Raw genomic sequence first — 12,092 nt, 5'->3', positions numbered from 1 at the left:
TACCAACCACCCTTCTATCTTCCAACTACTGGCTTTCATGCATCAATCTGTCAGCCACGGACAATACTAATCGTCGATTCAGTTTCTATGTCACCACTGGAGTTAGGTGTTCTACGGTTTTTTGTTTCGGTTTATTTATTTTCGTTTTTGCTTTTGGCCTTTGAGCTGAGCAGTGATAGTTTCGGTATTAGGAGTTATCGATCTCTCATGGCAGGTAAAATAAAGTTTTAAGTATGCTTTGTAAGCCAGAGCATATTTATTCCATAAGAGAAGTTGTGCATAAGTTAGCAGACACTACCGTCATAGATAGTTTTGATTGTGAGAATTTACTAATTATATTTATGACGTTGTATTAACATAACTTTAGGCTATGTTATGTAAGAGCGTTATGTTTTGAGATGTTAAACCTATTATGCTCTAGATCTTATATATTTTGAACCAAAGATTTCCTATTAATATATAGAGTAATGATTTTTGGCACATTGGCTTGCTTGAACAGTAAATGCGCCGGTATTAAAATATTATTAAAATAATATTTGAACAGTAAAAAAAATAAATAAATAAATAATATTTTAACATTGGCGTGCTTACTCTTCAAGCACGCCAGTGTGCCAAAAATCACCACTCTAATATATATATATATATATATATATATATAGAGAGAGAGAGAGAGATTCAGTGATTCACTATTCTCCATTATGAATTAATGATTATTGTATGTAGAAATGAAATAATTCAAAATTCAAAATGGAATGGCATTAACATGGTAATATACCGGCCACATCCGTTGACAATAATTATATATTATTGTTATATAATATCTTTCTTAGACAAAAAAAAAAAAAAAAAAAAAAACCCTTGGCAACAAGCATCAATAATTTATTTTTTCATTTATATTTTACGGCCATTTGTAATTTCGATCGTCTTTTTGAGTTACTAAACATTCTCATATATATATATATATGTTAAATCCCAAATCATTAAAATTTGAATGTATAAGGGTGTGTTTGGAATTGTGATTTCGAAAGAATAATCTACGTTTTTAAAAGATATCGCAAAACATAAGGTGTTTGGCATTGCGATTTAAAAAACACTTAATTTAAAATAGGAAAAAAAATCTATAATTTCTATAAGCAGGTTAAGGGGTGCTTATTTGAAAAAAGTGCGAAGTTAAACCAAAATCTCCATTTCGCATAATAAATATTTGATAAAAAAAAAAAACTTCTTAACATATTTTACCAAACGCCTTTGTGATTTTAAAAATAAAAATTTTAAAAACGTAATGTTTAAAATCGTACTTAATTAAACCACAATCCCACTCTAAATCACGTAAAAAAAACCTATAAAACATAATATGATTACAAAAAGCAGAATACACTAAATTCATGGCCACGGCAGCAAGCTTTCCAAAAGGGGTCTACGTACAACAGAAGTTCGGCAATAGTAACTCTGTAAAACAAACAAAAATGGGTTGAAGTAGTACTTGTCAATTACCAATTTTTTTAGGTGTCAATTTCCATATTCTTATTCCTAACCGATTGATGAAATTGTTATGTTGGGACAATGTAGAGTGAGCTACCAGATGCAAGTCACATCAACCCCGGCCCCCAATCACAATAACTCTGTAATCTCTTGTTGTTATGTAATTGGCTTAACATATTTTGAATTAATGTCACGTTGCTTTCTTAAATTATTCCCAATATTTCCCCAAAAAGCAAGGAGAAAATCTTTGCAATATTTTGATCCCCAAGGGCTTAATGTTTAGTTGGTCAGATGAAATGATTGTGGCCATTTTCACGATTTAACAACCTGTAATTAGGAGAGTTGATCAAGCTTAATTACCATTTTAAAATTAATGTACCAACGCCGCCTCTAAACGTGCCCCACTATGCTTATCCCCTCATGATCACGGGATTACATGGGTACACGAAAGGTTCCCTTTAGTCAAAAGCGGCCGCCGCTTGTTTTGGTAGGGGGAGGGGGTGTTGACATTAGATTTTTATTTATTTTATTTTTTAATTTTTTTTAATAATAATTAAATTAAAATAAGTATTTGACTTATATATATATTGTTAAGTTAATCATCCATCTACCTGGCAGAAGTTAGGAGACCGGAAATTGTTTTTAAAATAAATTAAAATATCCATATATATATCATGAAAGATTTATTGATTACGAAAGAGAGAGCAGAAAAAGTCTTCCATATATATATATAATGTCGTAGAGTAGTGTCATGCTGTCCTCACAAGCCATTGTATCCCTCGGTTGATCGACAGATGATTGTTCTTTGATCAGGCAACCTTATATATACAAATCTTAATCTTAATTATATATAACTATATAAATTCGTTTGAAGGGCTAGAAAGAAATTAATGGAATTTGTTACCATTCCTTGTAAGCACATATATACCATAGATCTATATACCATAGATCTTGGGCCTATAAATACGAACTTTCAACACTTTTGTTTTTTTTTTGTTTTTTTTTTTCAATAAAACTTTGATTGTATCACTAAAATGAACCGCATGCACAGGATGTGGCTTGTGCTCATGATCGATCTTCCAAAATGAGTGGACTTTGAAAAGTTTGAATAACAATCCTCTCCAATATTATTTTAAGTGAATTAGAGAAGAACCATTTGATAACAAGAAAAGAAAAGAGAATGAACCATTTTATGGTCATGATTTTATTTTGTTGCATTTAATAGCATATATAATGTCGAGATATAAAAGATCTATGTTCCTCATGACCTTCAAGACCCAGAAGAGCAATAAATTGATGACAACTCCACAAACACCCATGTATTACAATATATAGTAAATACAGGATTTAGCTTTCATGCTGTTATTTTAATAACAGCATGTATGCTGTAGTTTAATCAACGGTCAAGATTAATTTTTTTAAAATTTTTTTTTTTTATTTTCTCTCTCCTATTAAATGTTTTTAAAAGTAAGTCAACTTTAAAATTTAATTTTGACCGTTGATTTAACTACAGCATACATGCTGTTATTTTAATAACAACATATAAGGCGGATCTGTAAATACAATGCAACACATTGTCAAATTAATGGTGGTGGTTGAGTAGTCTTAAGACAATTTTCATGTGGTTAGATAAATACTAGGACATGGGTTCAACTCCCGTAATGAAAATTCTTATGCATGATTAATTAGTATAAATCATCTTGATCAGTCTTATTGGTGTCCTGATGTTGCGTTATGCCATGATTCAACCGGGCATGTTATTTCATTCTCATGAACGGAGTTGGCATCCATCCTACCCAAGACAAGTGTGAGACAACTTACATGTTAGTTCTACCCATAGTTGAATAAATTATAAATATGCTTTTTTCATCCCTCGTAACTCTTTTCTCTATTCAATTAGAAGAAGAAAAAATGTGTTTTCTTTTCCTTTTTCTTTTTTCTTTCTTGTTTGTGTGATTGCATTTCCACTAGACCTAAATCTCAAGTACTATTTGTACTAGATTAAAAAAAAGTATTATTTGTACTAAAAGTAGTACTTCTGTTGTCCCAACAATATATATTGTTGAAACGGAAATAAATCTTAATGTTCAAATAAATTAATCTATAAACTATAAGATTGATCATCTTCTAAATCTTGCTTGAATTAGTAGAATCAAAGGATTATATTTTGTTTCTACTTGAGAAATGGTTACTATTGCATGCACAATTAAAGAGAGTGTACGTACGTCTACTGTTTTTTTTCTTTTTCTTTTTCTTTTTTTTTTTTTTAAAATGTAAAAGAGAATTTAGTTAATTCATATTTTCTACTTAGTTATCGTTTGCATGAAAAGCTTTAACCTTTTTGAAAGTGGGGATTGATTAAAATTTAAAGACATGCAAGTCTTGGGATTCTTCATATATATATATATATATATAGAGTGGCGCGCACTTTATCTCCCTTTGCTTTGAAAATATGCTGGTAATTAGGCTCCTCAAAATTCACTTTCTTTTTTTCTTTTTTAATGACTAGTAATTGAATTATAACGAAAGAAAATTACAATGGGAGAACAGAAAAGAAGCTCCGTGCCTCCAAAAAAAAAAAAAAAACAGAGAAACCAATAGAAATTAAAGAACAACAGACAGCTCAACGGGACTGAAAATCATCCACCTTAATATTGAATAAATAATTAAATCAATTATTTTTTTATTAGCTTAAATTTTTATATAAGTGATGATTTAAAATGCTAGAATAATAAAAGTTGAAAGTTTGAACCTTTTATCCATTGATCACCTTCAATTTTAGTTAAATTATTCTCTGTGTTGAGTCGTTTCATTTATTAAGTGAGAGTCTTAAAAGCTTAAGTTTTTAGAAAAAAATTGATGATATAACATAGTAACAAAGTCCCAAGTCTAGATGGGTTTAAAGGCCACTTCTTTAAGAAGGTGCACGTGAGATATAGTTGAAGATTCAGTAGTAAATCATATTGTGTGGACATGTCAAAAAAAAAGTAGTAAATCCTATTAGGATAATAATAACTCTATAAATAATACTTAATCCGGAAATTTTGACTCCACCTGGCTTTACCAAAACAAAAAATAAAAATAAAAATGCTTTCAACTAGTCAATTGTGGAAATATATATTGAGGATAATAGTTACCTGATGTAAGGGGCAATTAAGGTGGTGTTTGGTAAATGGGTTGGCCTAAACACTGTTGATGTGAAAAAAACATAAAATATTTGGTATAAAAAAGTGAAAAAGTAGTATGAAAAAGTGAAAAAAAATTTATTTCATTGTGATTTTTTGATTTGAATAATAATAAAAAGTGAATGATATAATTTAAAAAGTGAAAAAATTAGAATGTTTTGATTTTTGATTTTTTATTTTTAAAAAATGAAGATAAATATTAACGAGAGAAACCCGGCCCAACTCATTTACCAAATAAAAATATAGTTAAGTCTTTTTCTAATTTTTTTTTTCTAATAAATATAGTTAAGTCTTATATACATATGAACACGTAACTTGGATTTAATTCCTTTCAATCTTATCGTCAAAATGCAAACATCCCTGAAAGCAACATACGCCAATTCTCACTCCCGTTAACAATTTCCATGAAGTTTCTCCGGAATAAAAAAGAAAAAAACACAATTTCATTGAAGTTAGACAGACACTGACCAATAATATATATAAATGACAATTAGGAGATGGCGCTCTAGACATTGTTGGACGTACGAGTGACGACAAAACGTACAAAATCAAGCCTGCAGGAAGATATACATGTCGAACAGGCACAGCAAATGAATTGGGTTGGCAGTTGGCACGTTAAGTCAAGAAGTCAAGCTCCGAGTAAACGTCAACGTCGTTTAGCCCCGTCTTTAACGCGGAAAAGAACGTACCCTCCAGTGAAACGATGGCGTGACAGAACCGGTGAAATAGACGTATATTAGTATATATATACATGACAAATGTGTCGTTAATCAATTCGGTTTTCCTAATGTCCGATTCCAACCATGACAAACGAGGTACAACAGAGTATATGGGACCCATTTAACGTGTAGGACCAGGTGGCCGGGTTTCCTTCCCTCTTAATTATTTTGCTAAGCTACTGTTTCGCCATATGACGCGTCGTGGATCATGTAGGGTAGTCGTTTTTTTTGTTTCTTGAGATATATATATATATATATATATATATTTTGTTTCTTGATGAATAAGAAATTCATAAAGAACTCGACGCTCATGTTGATTGTTAGCTGATGATAGATCTTTAGGGTTACTTTAAGGATTCATTCCAATATTCGTGTGATGTATATGAAATCAGATTACCATGCAGTCTGCATACGTTGCCTATATATGGAAAAGAAAAGAAAAGAAAACTGAATAAATGGATCAAGTAACAAAAAGTTGTAAGTGTTTCGTATGGAGAAAAGTAAATAAGAAAGTGCCAAACAATTATCATCATGTGTTTTTCTCTCGTTATTCTTAAATAGCTCTTTAGATTCTAGTTTTAAAAACAAGTTTCATTTGCTTTTCCTATTTTCTTTCAAATCCTTCCATCTCTGTATATACCTCCATGTTTTTTATTAACAAAATCCTTTTACTATTCCAATTATGTCCCAGCAAAAAAAATTACTAAGAAGAAAATTAAGGAGAGAAGCATTTGGGGCTAAGAGCGGGTTTGAGCCCATGAGCACCCTTGGCAAGCCCAACCCAACCATCCTTTCCTCACCCTTGGCCGACTCAACTACCCCTTCAATTCCCCCTCCCCCTCCGCAACCAGTCACCTTGCGAATATACAAAAATCGAGAGTGGTGGTGAAAATTATGTTTGTACATGAGCGGTTGTCAACCGTAATTAACTGTTAACTGCTATTAATTGTTATTTACATATGCAGATGGGTATAGCAATTTTGAATGCATATAGCAATTTTAAGATAAGCAAACATAGAGACATACCCTTAATTTGTACACACACATAAACAAATTTACTAAATTGACGTCATTGTGGACATCTTTGATTTGGTGGTTGAAGGTAGCCGTTGTTTCTCTTGACTGCTGCATTTGATCGAGAAAGAGAGGGTTTCTCTTGAATCCTTAATGAGACTGTTTGGTTGTGTGCGGACGTGCTCATTGTAATTTGTGGGTTATTTATGAGAAAAGTTGATGTGTCACATTTCTATTAAAGGCTATGTAGAAGAAAGGTTTTACACCATATCTAAAAAGAGTAATTCTAAGTGGCCTACTTGTGTCCTACTAATTAAAAATAATGTGGCTACTAAAATCACCATTGAGCTTATGATTGATCATTATTGAATTTTGATCAAATAGAGATTTTAATAGCTACATTATTTTTAGTAGGACACAAGTAAGCCACCTAAAATTACTCATCTAAATAGAATGGGCTCTCTATTTAGCATACCAACATATTATCATAATGACTATATATATGCTAAGAATAATACTATACATCATCCCCCATCCACCCATCCTCCAAAACCTATGTGGCGTGTTCTCCCACAACATTTGTTGGAGACCATGCCACATAGGCTTTGGGAGGATGGAAGGTGATGAATAGACTTATTCGTATACTAAATAGTTTAATATATATATTAACTATAGTCAACTATACTTCCCTAATTGGCTCCTTAGTATATATTAACTAACTAATTAATATGTTAGTTTATTAACTAAATAGTTAATTAGTATGTGAAAACTTATATACATATACACTAACATATATATTAACATATTAGTTACTAACTAATTGACTAATTAGCATACTAACATATTATCATAGTTAATATACTTACTCTTCAAAAAAAACTATAGTTACTATAATTATTACTTTATAACTATAAATAGTTAGTGTACTATTTAGTACACTAACTATTTATAGTTATTCTGTCCACAAGAAAATAAAAGCTATCTATAGTTTTTAAGTAACAAGTATAGTAACTATAGTTAGTGTGTGACTATGACGATGCTTCTTTGGCTAACATCCTTCTAATGGTCATTGTTGTTTTCAAGTGGGAGTTCAGATAGGTTCGTCTTAATCTGTACCTATTTTGTTTGTATAACTATTTTGTGTGGCCCATTGAGTGAATGAAGTCACTTGTTTGACCCATTTCATATCATTTGTATATTACATTGTTTTAGTTTGTTTTGGGTCAGTTGTTGAGGAGCTTGTCCCTTTTTCGGTTTTAGGATTGTCTACTCTCTCTTTCTTTCGGATCAGGAGTGGGAAGAATCTTACCTTGTAACATTTTTCCTTATTTAATTAGAAATCATAGATGAACAACAAATCATAAAGAGAATTAAATGATCAGACATTAACAACAAGTGGTTTTATTCAAGAACATGCTGTCACACAAATCCTAAAAGGAATGAAATCCGACAATTGAATTTTCAAGGTCCAATCAAACATGCCTTTAGAAAGGCCACTACAATTTCTCTTTATTAAACACATATACTCCTATAACTTCCACCGACCAAAGTAACAAACTTAATTCATGCATGTATATTGCATTGCACGCAAACTAGAAAGCCAAGTATTGAAATTAATTCTTTATTACACAGCAATTGTCTCTGCTTTTTCTTCCTCATCCTCCCCTGTCAACTCCTCGAGCGATTTACCCCTAGATTCAGGCACCAAAAAGGTTAAAAATATACCCAATACGTTGGTCGCATCGAGCACAAGGAGTGCATTTTTCACTCCAATACCAGGAGGGTACCCTGCATCTGTTTTAGCTGGGTTACTGTCTTCAGCAGCATACAAAAACCCAAATGCACCAATAATTGCTCCTACCTTCCCAGATGCGGCTGATATTCTATGACAAGTAGACCTTACCCTAGCAGGAAATTAAAATTTTCTGCTGGCACAATAATGACAAAAATGTTTTATGTTGAAACAAACACAACTTAGTATTTTTCCTTAAAGTTTATATTATCCCTATTAATGATTCCTCAATTCATTTCCAAGAGAAAAAGCATTGATCTCTTCAAAAATTAATAGGTTTGACATGAACATCTGAAATTAATTAATAGGTTTGACATTTGAGTGATGATTTAAAGAGCTTAACATTGAGGGAAGAATCCTCCCCCAACTCTTCCTGTCTACCCTCCCTTCTTTTTATTTTTTTATTTTTTATCTTTTAATAATACAGTGGTGAGTCACCTTACAGCAGTTTCTGTTTGTCTTCTCTAAATTTACTTTCAACAGCAATGTAGGGGATGGAGTTTTTTTTTTTTTTTTAAAACAAATTTGGACGGAAGCAATTTTTCATTGTATCTATGATATTGTTTTGTTAAGGCAACATTCTTTATTTTTATGAAATGAATTGAGAAAAAACATTGATATTTAAAAAAAAAATTAATATTTGTTAAAATTCTTGTTTACTATCTTTTGTTTTCTTCTCACAAAATATTAAAAAAAAAAATTAACAAATAATTCAAACACAAAACATTCATAAAAATAAGAAAATATTAATAGAACACTTTTTTTTTTTTTTTTAACGTACAAAAATAAAAAGTAGTCTATTGAAAGAAATAGCAATTGTAATTTGTAGTGGATCGAGTTAAATGGGTAACCTAGCTAACCCAAACCAGCAGCCGAGCCCTTATGAAACGGGTTCAAAATCAACTATGTGAAGATTTTTTCATCCAGATAAAGTTTGGGCAGAATTTCATATTTGGTGAATTTAATAATTTGTGTTAATTTGATTTAAAATTTTACTATAAACTTGTTAGTATATATACATGAATATAAATATATAACTTAATTAAATAAAATTTTTGCAGTTCAAGGAATAACGTTGACAGTATCTGATTGGATTTGGGGAAAACATTAAAACCCATATCGAGCATGGATTGTCTTATTAGTCAAACAGGCCGGCCAGTTTTTTGTGTTGATTTACAGCGGCTCAATCCTACCTGATGGCTGATAGCCTGATACTCCCCTTTCCTCGTCAAATCTCAATTACCTTTATAAAAGAACTAATATTGGACTAGTCAAATATATTTTTTAATAAAAAAAATGGTTAGAACTCATAAAAACCATCGCATATTAAAGGAGAGTGCATGAATAGTCATGCAGGTTTGGCTTAATTTTTTTTTTTTTTTAATTAAAATAATAAAATATTATATTTTATTATTTGAAAATATTAAATCAATCATGCGTGGGTATGCCCGTCGTTCCCTTTATCATCACTCCTAAAATGACACATGAGTCACGGCTAATATTGACATTGTTAAGAGGTTGAGTTGATAGATTTGAAATATCTTGCTAGAAAAGATCAAGTGGCCAGGAAGGTCGAAGAACAATCGATGCCAAAAACCCTAACAATCATTCGACGCGTGCTTTGAACATTCAACAACTGTTTATATGCAATTAAAAATCGACACCTCAACTTATCATGTACGTGCATGAGAGCCTTTATATATATTCATCATTTACGACCCTTTGCTTCATTTGGACGCACCCTTGCCTTAAAAAACCTTGAGGGAGAGAGATAGTGAATTTTGGGAAGGGAATGAAAATTTCTTGAAGGTTTATGCTCAAGAGTAGGTAACCTCTTAGCTTAAACTCGTTTTTGTGTTGCTGTTAGCTTATGAACTTATTGTTTAGCCACTATTTACTTTCATTTACGTAGTTTAGTCAAGTGGTTTTATCCAAGAGTTGAATTTTCAAGATCCAATCAAAAATGCCTTTAGAAAGGCCACTACAATTCGCCTTTATTAAACACATATACTTCTTTATATAACTTCCACCGACCAAAGTAACAAACTTACTTCATGCATGTATATTGCATTGCACGCAAACTAGAAAGCCAAGTATTGAAATTAACTCTTTATTACACAGCAACTGTCGCTCCTGTTACTACCTCATCCTCCCCAGTCAACTCCTCGAGCGATTTACCCTTGGATTCAGGCACCAAAAAGGTAAAAAATATACCCAATACGTTGATCCCAGCGAGCACAAGGAGTGCATTTTTCACTCCAATACCAGGTGGGTACCCTTTATCTGTTTGATCTCGGTTACTGTTTTGAGCAGCATACAAAAACCCAAATGAACCAACAATTGCTCCAGCTTTCCCAGCCGCTGCTGATATTCCATGACAAGTAGACCTTACCCTTGCTGGGAAAATTTCGGCCGGCACAATAAATGTTGTGGAATTTGGTCCAAAGTTGGCAAAAAAAAAGGTGAGCGAGTACATCACGAGGAATCCAGCATGGTTGCCCGGTCGCTTCCAATGATTGTAAGGGATAGCAAGCGCAAACATGAAGACAGACATGAAGAAGAAACCCATCAATTGTATTGCAAATCGTCCCAACCGATCAATGAAGGCCACTGTAAACCAATACCCAGGCACGACACCGCAAAATGTTATTATTGTTTGTGCCCTTGCAACCTTGTAAAGCTCATCAATTGCGCTCATTCTCTCTGCCTTTGGCAACCAACCAATTGATGAGAAGATATCCTTCTGGAAAAGGTTTTGACTATAGAAGGTAATGTCCAACAAAAACCAACAAGTAGCAGTTCCAACCAAGTGAAGCCCGTGGCGTTTCGCAAATTCCTTAGAGAATAAACCATATGCTTCCTGACTAATTAGCATGTCTACCTTCTGTTGTTCTGGTTCGATCTCGACCTGTAGTACCTTAGACATGTCTGCTGCTGCCTGTTTTGCATTCTTGGCTACCAGAGCGGTGTAACGAGCTGTCTCAGGCATTTTCATGCGCCAGTAGTAGGTAAGGGCGGCCGGGATGGCTCCAAACATTAGGACTATGCGCCAAATGTAATCAGCTTGTCGTGGCAAGGAGGCTGCTGCATCAACATAATATGGAGGAGCAGGGTATTTGTTCTTGAACGCGCTTGAAACGACTAAAGCAATAATCCCACCAAATAAAAATCCAAACCCTTGCATGGCAAAAACCGCGGCGATAAACCCGCCGCGAGTCCTTTTATTAGCGTATTCGGACATGATTGTAGCGGAAAGAGGATAGTCTCCACCAATGCCGAAGCCAAGCCAGAACCGGAAGAAACAAAGCGTGGTGATAACACCGTTCGCTGTGTTTCCAAAGGAGAGTCCTGAGGCAATAGAGCAAACTACCATGAGAAGAAGGGTTACACCATATACCTTCTTACGGCCCAATTTGTCACCAAGCCAGCCAAAGAAGAGCTGCCCAGCCAAAGTGCCACAAAACGCAACACCATTAACAGCAGCTTGAATATTGGCGGGCAAGGTACCCGGCTTTGGTAAGCTATCATCTCTGTAGTATATGCGACCAAGTAACTTGGTCACGAGAGAGATGCATAAGAGATCATATGCGTCGGTGAAGAATCCCATTCCAGTGATTACAATTGCTGTGAAATGGTACAATTGGGTTTTTGCAGTATCCAGTGTCTCAAGCACTTTCAATTTTTCTCTAGCCATGGTTGAATCTTACAGCCTTGGTATTTTCTACTTTCGTTGCCAAAATTTTCTGCGAAGCAACGAAAATGGGTCTCAAAATCTCATTAAGATCCACGAAAAGGGGAAAAAAAAAATCAATTAATTCCCAGAAAGGCTCATGATTATTAGGAAAAGATTTAATATTACAGGGATCGAACCAAAAATTTTCATTTGAAGAGGCCAAAATA

General features: G+C 33.2%; 1 protein-coding gene across 1 annotated transcript; it reads right to left on the bottom strand.

Annotated features, from left to right (window-relative positions):
* Positions 1–10,273: 10,273 nt before the first annotated feature.
* Positions 10,274–11,886, bottom strand: LOC132179837 (low affinity inorganic phosphate transporter 1-like). Its single transcript, XM_059592622.1, has one exon. The coding sequence runs from the start codon at positions 11,884–11,886 to the stop codon at positions 10,306–10,308; it is 1,581 nt and encodes a 526-aa protein (XP_059448605.1). The 3' UTR covers positions 10,274–10,305.
* Positions 11,887–12,092: the final 206 nt, after the last annotated feature.

The sequence above is a fragment of the Corylus avellana genome, chromosome 4 (genome assembly GCF_965113065.1).
Source record: "Corylus avellana chromosome 4, dhCorAvel1.hap1.2, whole genome shotgun sequence".
Lineage (NCBI taxonomy): Eukaryota > Viridiplantae > Streptophyta > Magnoliopsida > Fagales > Betulaceae > Corylus > Corylus avellana.
The sequence above is the reverse complement of the archived record's forward strand: the minus strand, read 5'-3'. Positions and strand labels throughout refer to the sequence as shown.